At 32.8% G+C, this 17,842-nt stretch overlaps 1 protein-coding gene across 1 annotated transcript in view; it reads right to left on the reverse strand.

Moving 5' to 3' along the window:
* COL19A1 (collagen type XIX alpha 1 chain) overlaps positions 1-17,842 on the reverse strand; it is a 279,851-nt gene that overhangs the window by 215,340 nt on the left and 46,669 nt on the right. The window contains exons 7-8 of the mRNA XM_006926816.1: positions 15,791-15,916; positions 14,620-14,685 (exon numbers count right to left, since the gene is read on the reverse strand). Coding sequence (XP_006926878.1) covers positions 14,620-14,685; positions 15,791-15,916 — 192 coding nt within the window. The remainder of the gene's footprint in view (positions 1-14,619; positions 14,686-15,790; positions 15,917-17,842) is intronic.

Below are 17,842 nucleotides of genomic sequence, written 5' to 3' on the forward strand. Positions count from 1 at the left end.
ATAATTTGGAAACCAAACAAAATAAAACCATAGTTTTCATACTACTTATTTTGAAAGGTAAAGCTAGACAAATCCTTTTATTTGGTGAAAAACACAAGATGATGATTTTTAATAGGTGGACACAATTTTTCTGAGGATGGGACAGTCAGAATCTCTAAGGTTTGGTAGACTTTTAAAGGGATGCACAGATTTTAAGAGAAGGGACACAGCCTTTCCAGGAGCAGAATGTAGGAATCTCTTTGTACTGTTCCCTTTGTAGGCTGCAGGCAAATGAGTTTATCTAATTTGAAATTGTCTGTGCAAAGGAAATCTGGATAATTGAGCTACCTCAAGTAATATGGTAAAGCTGCAAGAGCTATGGATTCATGTGGATAGAGATTCAAATCTTCACTCCACTATTTGTTAGATACGAAACTTTGGAGAAGTTTTTATTCTCTCTAAGTCTCGGTTTCTTAATCTGTGAAATAGGGATGATAACTCTTACTTCATAGAGATATTGTGAGGAATGAATAAAATAATGTAAATAAGTCCCTTGACAAAGTTTAGCTCATAATAATTATTGTGTAAATGGCTGCTATTATTATCATTATAAAAGTTTATACTAATACATATTTTGGTTAAATAAAAAATTCATTGGTTTGCTAAGATCTAGTATGTATTAAGAGGTCAAAGTTATCTAAGATATGTGACTTTCAACATTTTTCCACTAAATATATTTTGAATAAATAATATAAATTCCCTCAAATGAATTCTAATTTAATCTCATTACTAGAATCATCAAACTGTTTTCTTTCAAAATTGTATCTATTGTTAACCAAATCTTTATATATCGGGCACTGAGCTGGCACTTTCATAATCTCATTTAATCTTTAAGACAAAACTAGAAGTAGGTACAATATAATTCCCATTTTATAAAACAGAAAAGTTAGAAGAAACCAAGAGACACGTCCTAAAGAAACAGAGAAAATAAGAGACATGTCCTAAATTACAGAGTGAGGCTTTGAGCTGAGATTTAAACCCAGCCAGTCTAATACTTGAATGGTACAATAGTGATGGCTATCATTTACTGCATACCTACTCTGTGAGAGGCAAAATTAACTTAGTAAGATTTATTTTTCTGTTAAAGTAAACATTTAGGATAAATTCTAGATAACTTAGCAGACAGAAAATTGGTTTTAGCATAAATTGAGTTCTATGTTTATTCAATTTTTATTATCATATTATTAGAATTTAAGATTATTGTAAAATAATTATTCCTATTTTTTAAAAAAATCCCCACTTTTCAAAAAACATATCTGATATGTGACATACATTAAGTGACATAGAGAATGAGGCAATTTTTCATTTGAAATATTCAGGTAATGAATGCAAGCATATTTTGAGTGTTATGTTTGGAGGTAACACGGTGAGCAGGATTTGCTCTCAGCGTCCAAATCTTCATCTCATTTTCCCACTGCATACAATGAGGATATCAGTTGTGAGTGCATGTGTGCATGTGTATGTGTGTGCATGTGTGTAATTTTATTTACATAGTCATTCATTTTTCTTGGAAACTGGGCCATCCGATTTACTTATTTGACTTAACATGGCTTCTCTCCAGCTAAGCTTACCAGAAGTCACCAAATGCCTGATAACTAATCACTCTTGCTCTATGGAATAGATTTTCTTATATGAACCCAGAAAAGAATATTTACCAAATCTCTTAAGCAAAATCCTAGCTGTGCTGAAGAAATGTAAAAGGACAGTTATTTTTCTGTGATGTGTTGGCAGTAAACCTGTATATCAGGATAGAATGTCTAGTCAAGTTTGTATCAGATGATGAGTATTATAATTATGAAACAACATAATTAAATGCTACAGTTCTTCAACTTCAAAGTCTTCATGACTCCATATTCCATAAATTGATTTATAATATAGTGTGTTTAGTGTACTACTTTTCTCCTGGGCCTCAGAAGAATAATACCACCTCTGTAAACTAATACTTTACAGGGCCTTGACATTAAAAAAATTTGCTATCACCTAGCCAAACTTCAAAGTATAGGTTTATTTTAGAATAATGGGATTTATATGCAAAGCATTTAATTTATTACTGTATCACATTGGACATAACTAAGTGCAGTTAATATACAAATTCTATTCTACACTGCTCAGAATATGCCTCACTCCATTATTATAAATCAGTTTTTGAATTTAAATACTAAACCTTAAAAGATAAAGAACTTCACTTTGAGAATATTATACCTGAGATATATGTTCGATGGCATTTTGCATATGTTCTTGCTCCAAGTAAGACAACTCATCTTTTTTTATTTTATCTTTTAACAGAATACTTAAGCACTTTTAATTATAAGCTTGGGGATACTGTATGAATACTCTGGCAGATGCATATGAATCACATTAAGTCAACTGTAGGAGATATAGCTCTGAAGATACATAATACTTTAAGAATTAATGAATTTTCTTTGGAAACTTACTCAGAAAAATCAATCAAGTTATTATTCATTATAAAACAATGAAAGTATTTTATCCCAAACATAAGTGCTTATCTTTACAACTTTAATTTTTTTTTTAATTTTAAGAATTAAAAAAAATGTGATATATCTTCATTGGAGTCAAATATTTATAACGTTTTAACCGTGCCATCAGATAACATAGTAGCTTTCTTGTTATTTAGATTTTGTATATATTTATTAGTTATTTTAAATAAATGATAACCTGGAGATTATAGAAGCGAGAAAAACATTTTTGAGGTGGTACTTTTTCACTTGCAAATGTTACATCCCTTTAACAACTAAATAGAGTGACAGGTTAGAAGTAGACCTGGCAATGCCAGTGGCTCTTCCTTGAGGAGAGGATATGGTCAGACTTAGTGATTCTACAGATATCAGTAGGGTATTAGCCACTGTGGAGGGTCAGTGAAGATGCATGAAACCAAGATCCAAGAGCTAAATGTAGCCTGATACCGTGTTTAGCAGCACTGGAAGCTGCACAAATTCTCTAATTGTCTGTGAGGTTCTTTAAGAATGACTCAAATAAATTAGACCCAAAGAATACTGCTCAAGAAAACATGAGACAGTGTTTGCCAGGACAAATTTTGTGTTTGTTTTAAACCACATTATTTACAGCTTCTCTTTGGTCATATTAGCTTTTAACTCCCCTGAAGACAATGTCTTTGTATAGATACTGAAGCTCGTTGATTTTGTGAGACTCACTCCATCACCATTTTGACCAAATGGTCCCCAAGGGCTAAAACCTCCAATTCCCAGAATTACTAGGTTCAACTAGTTTACCAGTAGCTGGTATATTTCATTATATTCATTGAAGTTTTACTCTAAATAGAGTATAGGATGAATTATCACATAAAATTCTTTCTACAAATTTAGGCTTCTGGGAAAAAAACAAAAAACAAAAATTTTAATTCTGACTAATGTTTGTCTCCACTACAATGTCTTGCTCCCGTTCCTTCACTTCGCCCCAAATGCCATTTCTTTTCTAAGAAACTATTTTTTTCCTAGAGAATTTCTTAGCCTATGTACCTAACTTTTTAGCTTGTTGCTTTCTTACTCTCATGGCCCTTGATTGAGATTTATTTGACTAGCTTTTGACTGGGGTGAGCCTGTTGATTATTTCACCTAGTTCTTATACTGAATCCAATCTGTTGATCTCACCTTTTCAGGAGCTGAGAGCCTCCTCCACAGCCTCTTAGTAGCATTTTATATTTGGTTTTCCCAAATAGTATCCCAGGGAGGTCATTTTGGAATACTGAACTTAGCAAATTCTGTTTCAAAGTATTCCAGGGGAATTTTATTCTGCTTTCTCACAACTCATTGTGTGAACTTATATAAATCTAACTTTACAAAAAATGTAAAGAAATCCAATAATCTATTTTATAGTACAAGTACTTCAGTGATTCTGAATATCGCTTTTTTAAAAAAGTTTCTCTATTGAAAGTAATTTGAAAAATCCCAGTGATCTGAAATCTAAACAATCAGATTGCTATGATATATTTCAAAAAGAGGTTGGTCAGATAAGGGTATAAAGCGACTCTGGATTGGGACAATCTCTTTAGGAGTTAGGTGAAGTGTTAGTAGTATTCTCTAGGGGAAAAGGCATTTTGAAGGCATTAGACCATTTTAAACAAGTGTTTGAAGGAGATTTTACTTATGATGGAGTCTTCAATGAATGTCATCAGCGAGCTTAAGCAAGAGGATAGTAGCCCACAGAAACACTAACTTGCAGCAAGGTATCATTGTTCAACAAAGTTTGTTGGATTTACTGAGTTTAGCATTTATACTATTACAGGAGTAAAAAATTGCATATCAGGCTGAATAATTTCTAAAAAATAAAAAGCAGTATCAGTGAAGCAGTCAGATATGAGACAAGTTTAAGGACTCAAAAAATATCTGTCTGATAATTTCTGAACCTCCTACCACTTCGGCTTCAGTTATTCCCGTGGCAACTTTAGGTTAATAACCACAAGGGTCACCGTCTTCTAGATAATGAGGCACAATTGACTCATTTGATAATTAGTGCAGTTAGAATGACTATAGAAACTTATACTAAACTTATTTTAGTGAAGAGGAGAATTTTTTTAGCATTAACTTATGAAACTAATAATCCATATTATATAAATGTGTCTGTGTGTATACATATATCACACGCGTGTAATGAAATATAAGGTAATTGCAGTTTAATTTGTAAATATAACACTTATTTTAAGTTTCTATAAAAATTGAACTTGAATAAGATGCTGAACTGTAAAACTAACCTCGTAAGAAAATTTATTATTTAGAATCATCTTTATAGTATTAGAGAAGATGATGTGAAAATCAACCATCTTAGGAGATAAATACTATATTCACAGCATTTTATTGATTAAAATATATTTCTTATATTTTTATTTATAACATCTCATGTGGTACTAGATTAATTTAAATGTTTATGTCTACACTGAAATATGTATTAAAAGATACTATACCACATATAAAATAGAGAAATCAAGAAGCTTCGGTGCTCTTATGAGAAGGGCCAGTGTAGCAGCCGTCAGCAAGTTTTTTCTGCAAAGGTCCAGATGGTAAATATTTTAGATTTTGCGGGCCATATAATCTCTGACACAATTACTTCCCTGCTGTGTAGCACACAAGCAGACTTAGGCAATATGAAAACAAATGAGTGTCATGTTCTAGTAAAACTTCATTTACAAAATTGTACAGCAGGAGTTTTTGGAAGCCCTGCTGCAGGGCCACAGGTCGCTGAACCCTGAATGGTCAGACTCGTTCTATATATTTTCCCTTCCCATCTGATACAAAGTTTGTATCAGATAGCAAATCAGTGTACCTTTTCCCCTGGAATTCTAGGAGCACCAAATCCACCTTGAATACCAACTGTACCCTAAAATATAGAAATGCTCATTAGGAGGTTTTTTCCAAAGGTGTATTAATTGCTAATGTTGTCAAAGAGGGTCTAGCTTTTCATAAATGAGATGCTTTTGCTTGCACCTAAAGCAAAGTTCCTTCCTTATATTGTTCACAAGACATTACACTATACTTCTGACAATTAATAATTTATCAAAAAATTAAGAATTTATAAATATCAAAGTGCTAATTGGAACTAAAACTAGACATTCTCTACACAGACACATGTAAATCAGCTTTGTAATTTCTTTTATATTTATCAGAGGTAAGGAATGATTCTGTTGCTGTTCCCTCAGCTAATACCTGATTCTTTCAACTCAAATAAGTCATGAAATTTCAGACTCTAAGGAACCTATATTTATTTCACTCAGTGTGCCTGACCTTCCATTACATCCTCCAGGAAGAACCCTGAAGCTGAGTCAATCTGATTCTCAGCTTCTCTGCTCTCCCACCTAAACTAGAAAAATGTGCTCAATGAGGCTGATGAATTGCCAATATCTGCCTTGATGGCTCTATCATGAATTTATCCTTGGAACAATGGAAAATAATATAAATTTCTTGAATGAGTTTCTCTATCACTTATGCTTGGTAGATATGAAGAAATATATTAGAATTTTGTGAGTATATAATGCCATTATGATAGATATTGTAGGTTAGTTTCAGATTTAAGGCACACAAATTTCAACTTCAATTACCTAAAGATTAGAAGAGATTATAATATTTTGGGTAAAATTGATACAAAAACAGAAAGAATCTGTCAACTAGTCCAATATATGCAATAATAGATTAGAAAAAATGAAGAAATATTCTTTATTTCTTAATTGACATACACAAAAACTCAAAAGCGTAATGTTATAGCCTACTTCTGTGAGGATTACTATTATTACTAAGGTAAAATATTCCTTCTTTTAAAAAATTATGAACATATTTTGACTCGATTATTTTTTTACTGATGTGGTGTGACTAAAGAATGGGCATATATGTAACGTCAAATTGCAAAGAAAATAAAGGGAAACTCACTAGTACTCTCTGGGTTAACATACTATACCATTCGAAATGGAAACCTCCACATAGTGAGATTAGAGGATGGGGTAGTAGCAAGGAATCAATACCAAAGTTTTTGACTATAGAGTCAAGTAAGCTAACTTATTCCTTTTAAATTGTTTTGATTTTCTTTAAAAGTATATTAGCAAAGCAATCATTTCATCAAGTCTATACTTTTTGAGAAATTAACTGGATATGTGAAAGATAATACAAAAATAAACTAGAAAATTATTCCCAAAATAGAGCACAGATCACACTCTTTAAGTTCAGGAACACTGAAATTGAGCTGCTATTATATAAAACTCTGAGAGAATTTCAGCTCTGAAGTGAGTTGAGGGTATTAGCAAGGGTCTCAAAGAACTGAGAAATTAATGTGGTTGCTAAGTAATTAGGTTGCCAACTAAACTTGTTAAGAAAAGGGAATTATAAGATTCAGAAAATTATAATAATTGAGTCTGAAAAGTATTAATTATTATTTCAAATAATCTCATCCAGAGTTTAGTCTTAGACAGAGGGCATGGTTAGAATGGTTTGATTAGGTGTCGTGATATAGAATACTGATCACATCTAGGTGTTCAAATACAAGCAGTATTTGGATTTCAAATCATCTTACTCCATGAGAAAGGGTCATCACTCTTATAAAAAATTTAAAAAGCAGTAAATAGATTAATGAAGCATAACAGTAGGGATGAGAAAATAGGTAAATAAAAATAAACATTAAATCATGTCAAAACTTGTGGCTTTTTCCCAAATATTTCTGATTTTTCATTAATTGGAAATATCAAACTAAAATTAGTCAGGTCACTATGTGAAAAAAACTTTTGATTTTTAAAGAAAAAAAGGTGTTAGAACAACAGTGAATAATAAAACAGTCCTTTATGATTTATCTAGCTCTTTCTCTGCAAATTGACCCTTTGCTCTGCTTGGCAGGGTTCCCTGAGCATTTGGGGCATTGAATTTATAGGTTCTAGAAACAGCTAAGTTGATTAAACTTTCCCTGAGGTATAGTGTTCTTCATTCATTCAACATATTTTTTAGTTCCTATTATGTGCTATTCTATGTATGGTGCTCACAGAACTCCAATTCTAGTGGGGAAATAGACATATATGATAACATGTCAGGTGACATTAAAAATGCTAAGAAAGAGGATAGAGGTGGAATGAAAGAATGATTTTATAGAGAGATGTCAGAATAGAATTTTAAACTCATTTCTGAGTAAGAGCCTACATGATGTAAAGGAGAGTGCCAAGTGAATAGCGAAGAGAACATCTCAGGTATACGCAACCTGGTGCAAAGATCTTGGAGTAGGAGTGAACAAAGGGAGAGGGTAGGTAATGATACAGGGAGTGGGAAGTTGGGTATGGAGAGCTCTACACAGTCTGTGAAGCTTTATAAAGCATGGTTAGAGCTTCAGCATTTATCTTAAGTGAGACAGAAAACTATTTGTGCATTTTGACCCAGACAGGACAGGGTTTACATGATTATTCGGAAGATTTGTCTAACTCATAGTGTATGGGCATAAATAAAAGTAAATTTGCTCTTTATAAAGCTGCTGCAGATTACAGTAAAGATTTTCAAAATTTAAAACCTTTAGAAATATTATGAGTAATAGATAATTTGAAAAAAGATTTGGAAATTGTATTCTTAAGACTTTTCTCATTTTATCTCACTCCATCAAAAGTAAAATGCACAAGATAAGTAATATATATCTTATAGTTAATGAAAAAAAGTAAATTATAGTTGCCTCTGGATGGTTCTTAACCAACATTATCTAAGCATAACAATGCAAGGAATCTCTTCAAAACCTAGTACACTACATCTAAAAAATAGTCTTGTGAAATAGTACTGGAAACAAAAGACAGATTTGAATGAAATATTTACATCATTTAGTGATCTTTAAAAGAAATTAACAATCAATAAGTTAATAATATTTACTAAAAGTAGCACATAACGACATGATATTTATATACTAAAACTTTTAATCAATTGAAAATTGTAAGGGATTATCTCATAAATGAAGATTTCTTTGTTTTTTGGTCAAGTCACATAAGAAAATAAATTCAAGCTAAAAAGATTATTTGCCCTCTCCTTCAACATGTGGACAATTAAACTCTGGATAGGAAAGCAGAGGAAACATCTTTGTTGAATATCTATTATGTGCCAGTTTCTGATACTAAGTGTTTTTTATACAGTTTATTATACTCATTCACAATGAACCAGTGACTAGGTGTTTTCAAAGGAAGTAAGAGGTGAACAGGATTCAATTCCAAGTGGTTCCGGCTCCAAAGTGGTATTCTTTATATTCTGTCCTATACCTCCCCTAAATATACTTTCTAGATCTTATAGACAAAAAGGAAAACCTTGAGGTCAACATCAGGTTCCCTTGGTAACACTTTACTTCTGGTCATTTCACACAACTATCTATTCGATATGCCTTACAGCAAAATGACTTTCGATTTCAAGCTATTCAAGCATTATTTTGTGCACCTACTCTAGTAATAAAAATTATATACAAGACTTAAACACAGAGGAATGCCATCTTTATTTGTTGCACATTAAAGTAGCAGGATCACATGGTACAACCGGGACAGACTCATCACCAACTCCTTAAAATGAGACAATACATCCATGTGTATTATAAGTGCCAGGAAAGCTGAAAACATTCATGGCCATGATCATCTGAAGTCATATTTACACAGCAAGGATTATGCTGGTTTAATCAAATGCTGGCATTTGTATTAAAAAATAAAAGGAAGTATATAGATTAATTATTTGCTTTGTTTTATAGATTATCAATTTATTTTATCCCAGCTGTTTCTGCCACTAAAATTTTTTGCCACTATAAATTTTGTGTAGTCTGGAAGTTAAAACAAATGTTAATATTTTAAAAATATATCATAAATGGAAAGACACATTTTATACTAGCTCTAAGATACATTTTTATATATTTTATAGATTTGCCATACAATAAATTTGCTAATAATCATTATTTTTACTGGTTCCTTCTTTCCTTGTTCTTTTCTACTGGTTTTTGTTCCTATAGAGGGAGGGAAGCCTCTTCGAACAAATTATTGCTAGATTATAAACTCAGTGAGAACAAGTCCTGTGCTTTCTCACTGAACTTAGGCCACTTTTTGTTATAATAGGAACTCGATAAACAGTTGTTGAATGAATGAATGAATGAATTTAGATGTTAAAGTAGGAAATATTTACTTATGATTAAAGTATATGAACAAAAGAATGAGTCTTTAAAAAATATATGTTCTAACAAAAATAACTCAGTACTTAATCTTTTTAAAGAATCATTTAAAGGTGATTTGATGATTTTCTTAATAATTAGGATCATACTTCTCATGCAAAAATGCTTTTAAAAGGGACAAGGATATTTAAAAGTATTTTACCCCTTCTAAAACTGACATATGAAATTTGTTTCTATGCCAAAAATCTTAAATTGATAGAATTTATAAGTCAAAGAATAAGAAGGTCGAGTTAAGAAATATTAATGCATATCACATCACAATCACCAACAATTAAGCCACATATGCCTTTTCAAAGCACTTTTGTGTCAGCCTTAAGATGTACATAGAACTGTTAGGTGAAACACCCACCTTTATGAATGAGGGAAATGAAGCCTGAAGGACTGGATGGCTTAGCCAAGTTCACAGTGCTAACCTGAGAAGAGCTGGGATTAATCCAGAGATCTTTCTACTCTATAAATCTTCTTAATTCTATTACCTTGGGCACATCATTTTACTTGTACATGTTTCTCTCAGTTGCAAAATGAGGTTAAAAATATTAGGTTGACATTTTTATGAGGTTATGAAGGTAAAATAAGATATTACAGTGCAAGGACCATGATCAAAGAACACAGATAATTACTACTGAAGTGCTTTTAAAATATAGAGCAACCATCAAAATGCATACAATGCATACTGGCTAAGAGAAGGACACTAGAGGTAACAGGCTTGGAATCAGATTCCAATTTGACCATTTACCATGGAGCCTTGGGCAACAATTTAACCTCCTTAAATCTCAATTTGGCCTTCTGTAAAATAGTAATACTGATACCTAACATGAAGAGTTGTAAGGACCAAAAAGATAACATTTATAACACTCTTCTCAGTATCTGGTATATGGTAAGCACTCAAAAAATACTAGCTATTGCTTTATAATTTATATGTTCAGTTTGAAGAGGTTCACAGACCTAGGTATTGTTTATTTTAAATTTTCATATAATGATATCAAAACCAAAGATATCCTGGAGTATCTATATTCATAAAGCAAATATTGACAGATATAAAGGGAGAGACCAACAGTAATACAGTAATTGTAGGGGACTTTAATACTCCACTGAGAGCGATAGGTCATCTAGACAGAAAATCGATAAGAAAATAGCAACTTTAAAAGACATGTTAGATAGATGGATTTAACTGTTATTTTTAGATCATTTCACCCCAAGAAGCTGAATATACATTCTTTTCAAGTGCACACCGAACATTTTCCAGGATTAACCATATGTTAGGCCACAAAACAAGTCTCCAAAATTTAAGAAGATTGAAATCATATCAAGCATCTTCTCTGACCAAAATGGTATGAAACTAGAAACCAATTACAAGAAGAAAACTGAAAAATGCACAAACACACGGAGACTAAATAACATGCTACTAAACAATAAACATGTTAATGATGAGATCAAAGACAAAATCAAAAGATACATTGAGACAAATGAAAATAAAAACACAATGACCCCAAATTTGTGGGACATGAAGAAAGCAGTTCTAGGAGGGAAATTCATAGCAATACAAAAAATAAAAATAAAAATAAGGAAAAAGAAAAAGAAAGAAAAATCTTTAATAAACAAACTAACCTGACATCTAAAGGAATTAGAAAAAGAACAACAAACAAAGTCCAAAGAGAGCAAATGAAAGGAAATAAAGATCGGAGCAAAAATAAATGAAATAGAGTTTTTAAAAAAGCAGTGCAAAAGATCAATGAAACCAAGAGCTGGTTCTTTGAAAAGATAAACAAAATTGATAAACCTTTAACAAGACTCATCAAGAAAAAGAGGACCCCTCAAAATAAAGTCAAAAATGAAAGAGAAGAAGTGACAACTGACACCACAGAAAATACAAAGGATTATAAGAAATTACTATGAACAATTACATGCCAACAAATTGGACAATCTGGAAAAATGGATAAATTCTAACAACATACAATCTTCCAAGACTGAGGCAAGAAGAAACAGAAAATATGGACAGAATAAAACTATTAATGAAATTGAATCAGTAATCAAAAAACTCCCAACAAAGAAAAATCTTAGAACGGTTTCACGAGTCAATCTTACCAAACACTAAAAGAATTGACACCTACCCTTTTCAAACTATTCCAAAAGTTCAAGAGGAGGGAAAGCTCCAAAGCTCATTTTACAAAGCCAGCATCATCCTGATTCCCAAACCAGACAAAGACACTACAAAAAAAGAAAATATAGGCTAATATCCCTGGTGAACACAAATACAAAAATCCTCAACAAAACATTAGCAAACTGAATCAGCAATACATTAAAAAGATCATACACTATGATCAAGTGGGATTTATTTCTGAGATGCAAGATTGGTTCAATATCTGCAAATCAATTAATGTGATATACCACAGAAGCAAAATGAAGGATAAAAATCATATGATCATATCAATTGATGCAGAAAAAGCATTTGACAAAATCCAGCATTGTTTATGATAAAACTTTCAGCAAAGTGGGACTAGAGGGAACATAATAAAGGCCATATATGGCAAACCCACAACTAACATCATATTCAACAGGGAAAAGCTAAAATGTTTTATTGAAGATCACTTCAAGAAAGTGGTCCACTTTCACCAATTTTATTCAACATAGTATTGGAAGTCCTAGCCACAGCAATCAAATAAGAAAAAGAAATAAAAGGCATCCAAACTGGAAAGGAAGAAGTAAAACTGTCATTTGTAGATGACATGATATTATATGTAGAGAACCCTAAAAAACTGCCACCAAAACACTACAAGAACTGAAAAATGAATTCAGTAAAGTAATAAGATAAAAAACTAATATCCAGAAATCAGTTGCATTTTTATACACCAATAATGAACTACCAGAAAGAGAAATTAAGAAAAAAAATCCCATTTACGATTGCATCAAAAAAATAAATAAATAAAATACCTAGAAATACATTTAACCGAGAAGGTAAAAGACTTGTATTTGGAAAAGTATAAGACATTGAAGAAAGAATTTTAAAATGACACAAATAAATGGAAGCATATATGTGCTCATGAATGGAAGAATTAAGATTGTTAAAATGCCCATACTACCCAAAGCAATCTATAGATTCAATGCAATCTCTATCAAAATATCAATGGCATTTTTCATAGAACTAGAATAAATAATCCTAAAATTAATAGGAAACCATAAAAGACTCCAAATATTCAAAGCAATCTTGAGAAAGAAGAACAAAGTCGGAGATATCACACCATCTGATACCAAACTATACTGTAATCCTATAGTAATCAAAATGGCATGGTACTGGCATAAAAACAGACACGTACATCAATGAAACAGAATAGAGAGCCCAGAAATAAACCCATGCCTGTATGGTCAATCTATGATAAAGGAGGCTAGATATACAATGAAGTAAAGATAGTCTATTCAATAAATGGTGTTAGGAAAACTGGAGAGATGCATTCAAAAAAATGAAAGTAGACTACTTTCTTATACCATATATAAGAATAAACTCGAAATGGATTAAAGACTTAAATGTAAGACCCCAAACTATAAAACTCCTAGAAGAAAACAGAGGCAGTAAACTCTCTGGCATTGCTCTTAGTAATATTTTTGTTGATATATCTCCTTGAGTAAGAGAAACAATAGAAAAAATAAACAAATGGGTCTACATCAAACTAAAAAGTTTTTGCACAGCAAAGGAAACCATCAACAAAATGAAAAAACAAACTACTGATTGAGAGAAGATATTTGCCAACGATACATCTGATAAGGGATTAATATCCAAAATTTATAAAGAACACAAACAACTTAACACGAAAAAATTAACAATTGAATTAAAAATGGGCAGAGGACCTGAATAGACATTGCTCCAATGAGGAAATATAGATGGTCAATAGACATATGAAAAATTGCTCAATGTCACTAATCATCAGAGAAATGCAAATTAAAAACCACAAAGAGATATCACCTCACACCTGTCAGAATGACTATCATCAATAAATCAACAAACAAATGTTGGTGAGGATGTAGAGAAAAGGAAATCCTCGTGCACTGTTGGTGAAATTGCAAATTAGTGCAGCCACTACGGAAAACAGTATGGAGGTTCCTCAAAAAGGTAAAAATAGAACTACTTATGACTCAGCAATTCCACTTGTAGATATTTATCCAAAGAAATCCAAAACACTAAGTCGAAAAGATATATGCATCCCTATGATCATGGCAGCATTATTTATAATAGCCCAGATACGGAAGCAACCTAAGTGCCCATCAATAGACAGCTAGATAAAAAAGAGTTAGTATATATATATATCATAGAATATTACTCAGCCATACAAAAGAATGAAATCTTACCATTTGTGACAACATAGATGACCTAGAGGGCATTATATTAAGTGAAATAAGTCATACAGAAAAAGACAAATACTGTATGATCTCATTTACACATAGATACAGAGAACAGACTGATGGTTGCCAGGGAGCGGGGTGGATTGGAAGAGGTGAGAGAAATGGGTGAACAAGGTATAAATTTATTAATCGAAGGAAGAATCTTCAGTGGGGATCCATCAGCAGACAAGAGAAACAAGAGTTCAAGTATTTGAAGAAGAGAATGCTAAAGAAGGCTAAGGCACAACTTTAAACTCTCTTGCTTCACAATTTTGTTTACAGCTTATAGGTACAAAGATTTGGGCTTTCAGAGCTTTTCAAATTTTAGTCTAGCCTTGTAATAACTCAAAAACAGACATGAATGCTGATGTCTTCCTTATTTCAGTGATCAGCATTTAAATATTGCCCTTAGTAGCCTTTAACAGAAATGTACATTTGTATGGGACATAGGAAAAGGAGATGGACAACTTTTAAAGTCACTTTTGAACAAATCTGCTTTCATCCTGACAGTGTTGGGTGGTATCTTACCGGTTCTCCTTTATCCCCTTTCTGACCAGGTGAGCCCGGCGCTCCCGGTAATCCTGCTTCTTCTCCCTGAGCGAAAATGAATTTCTGTGGTATCAAATATTCTGTCATATTGAGCTAAAGACAAATAGTTTATAATATGATGCTGACAATAGTAAGATAAAGCAATGCCCCCTTCATGTTGATGCTGGGCCTTCCGCTGGAATGCCCTCCTTCCCTTGTTCATGAGGCTCACTACTCTCCCTCATTGTCTCCTTCACGAGGTCTTCCATGGACGGGACACGTGCTGCTCCTCTGAGGCGCCCCTGCACCTCGTACTTGCCTTTCAGTTGAGTTTACTATACAGCATTAGCCACTAGAGGAAATGTAAGGTTCCTGTAAATCTCACCTCACCTCTGTCCCTACTCCTCCAGCCAGGAGTGACGTGGTAGGAGGATGTACTAAGTCACAGTGCTAGGGGACAACCTGCTGTAGGTGCTGGGACAAGGTTTCCTTTCCCCATTCCTTTCTTCAGGTGTGGGCTTAGAAGACAGCTATCAAGAGATCACTCGGCCTACTTTTAACATAGGCTCCATGATTGCCATTAACACCCACAAAAGAAGTTCATGTAGGCCCATGGGCCCAGCTTTCCTGACTAGGGGACCATACCTGTGCAAGTAAAACAAATTCTTTGAGTAATAACAGAGTCCTTCTACATATTTCCCATACGACTTATGGCAGAGGGAGAGAGCTTGTTAGATATTTGGGGACACTGGATAAACAGTCTCCATATAACAAAGAAATACTAGGTAGAGTGTCTGTGTATATGTGCCTCAGAGAAGGCACTGTGTTTCCTTCAACTGTGAATTCCCAGAATTAAAGCCTACTCTTGGCACATGTTAAGTTCTCAATACTTGTCTGTTGTTCAGTTTGTCTCCCCATTTATCTTCCTATTCATTCTAATTCACACATTGAAAAAAAGGTCAAATAGACTCAGAACTATGCAGATAAAAATCCAAGGAATCTCTTCCCCAAACCCCTTCTCTCAAACTACCGCAGTGACTGAGTGGCTTAGGCATTTGATTTAACTAGCACTAAAAGGCGAGACACATTCAGTGCACCAGAGCCACATTTAAGGGCCCTGGCTCACCATGTAGAGTGGCTTTTCAGTGAGCATAGATTAAAACTAGCATACCTTGTTTGGAATGCACTGGCACTGGTCTTTAAGTTCCTGCTTTGCTGGCAGATATGCAGACATTTTGCTGGCATGAGCGGGTAGTGATAATGATGCAGTACTTCCAAAGCCATCCTGCTCTGGGCACTAAAATTCAAAAAGAGGCTTTAGGAAATGGGGTCAATTCCAAATATTCTGACATTCCAAATACAAGCTCCTACCAAACTAGGTATGACTGGGGTAAGTTACCTGTAAGAACTACCATCTAATTAAGCAAAAGTTGACACTAGAATGTGAAAGTTTATAACACCTTTCCTCTTTCACTAGGTCTCATATGTATTTTATTACACTGACAACACACTAGAAATGCATTAAGATGTGACTTTATGACAAGTACAGTAATAACAAGCATTTAAAATAACTGCAGTTACAATAAAATCATTTATATAAATAACATCTATATATATGCTTTGGAGACAAAATTTAAAATAAAATAATGTAATTTGAACCTTTAAAACATCAATTACTTCAACAAGATGATGGTAAAGGTATGTAAAAGTAGAAAATAAATTCTTTTCACACTGTAAGATGCTATATATTTAATAAAGTATATCTCATTCCAGACCACTGTCCTTCAAAGTTATTAAAAAGTTTCCACTGTAACAGACAAGTGGCAAATTTTATACTTATCCAGCGGGCTCAGAACATGTAGGACAACATAAAGGGAAATTTGGTTACAAAGCAATTAACCTTTTTTCTCTCAAAAAGTCAATCCATATGGAGAGACTAGAGAAGATAAATGTATCTTCTCCTCTCATCATCATTTACCAGACTCCTTCCTCACCAAGGTATGTAAGTTCATGAATTTGCAATTTGCAAACTGAATTTGCAATTCAGGGGAAGGGGTTCACACATTACTTTGTATACTACAAATTATATATACATGTAAAAATATTGTCAGGATATAAAACTAAAAGATTGTCTAGTTTATTAATTGTGGGGAGATCATGGTTGATATTACTTTCTTCTTTGGATTTGGCTATATTTTCCAAGTTTTCTCTAATAAACATACTTTCAAAACAACAACAAAAATTTTTTTTGAAAAATGGGTAGTACACTAATGCTTGTGAAAACAATAAAAACTATAAGAAAAATAGCACCGAGAAATACTGTGACTAGTTTCTGTTCTCCTCACTTGGTCCATCACATTGACTCCAGATTGAATGATTAGCTATTTAGTTATCTTAACAAGTTTCCAAGTCTAAAAATCACCTTGGAAGGAAACACGATTATCATCAAAACAGTCCATTTATCCATGATTTGATATGATTTTCCAGCCAGTACCTGCCCCGTGGGTTCCCAATCAGGTAACCAAGACCCAGTTAGAGTCCACAACTCTTCTCTGGATAATTAATTCACCATTTTAAATTGGAGATTTAAGTGACTTTAAAAGTATGTCTCAGGCTTCACTACAAAACTCTCCACAATCTCTAAAAAGTGCCTAAAGGGAACATAAAATGTATAAGTAAGGACTCCTACCCTTGTAAAACCTCTGGTTTTGATTTGACACATATTTAATTAATTGGCCCTCAAAATTTTAATCACATTTCCCATTTATTTTCAGCAAATGTTCCTGATTTCCTCCTTCTGTCTGTTTGTTCTTCATCATATGTTTGTAGTTATGAAGCTTAACTGCTTCAGAAACAGAAAATCTAGTCAATAGAAGCAAAGAAGTATGTTTATAGATTATTTTGCATAAATTTCACCTTTGACTATGCTATAAAATATTAATTTTAATAAGAAACATATCTTATTTGAAATTCCAGGACAAAATTAGATTTTTAAGCAAGTACATTAAAGTTTTCTGAATTCGACACATTTTTGAAAAAAAAAAAAGTTGATGTCTGAATTATAGCAGATGCACTTAAACGGCTTTTATATAATTATCTATCCTCCAAACTATACATTCTCATTTGTAAAATGTAGCACATTTGTTTCTATTTTCTGTTAATCATTAACACAATTGTGTTATAATTAGCAGCAGGAAAATGAGCAGTGTTTTGTTATTTTTTT

The sequence above is a fragment of the Pteropus alecto genome, unplaced genomic scaffold (assembly GCF_000325575.1).
Source record: "Pteropus alecto unplaced genomic scaffold, ASM32557v1 scaffold7, whole genome shotgun sequence".
In the NCBI taxonomy this organism is placed as follows: Eukaryota; Metazoa; Chordata; class Mammalia; order Chiroptera; family Pteropodidae; genus Pteropus; species Pteropus alecto.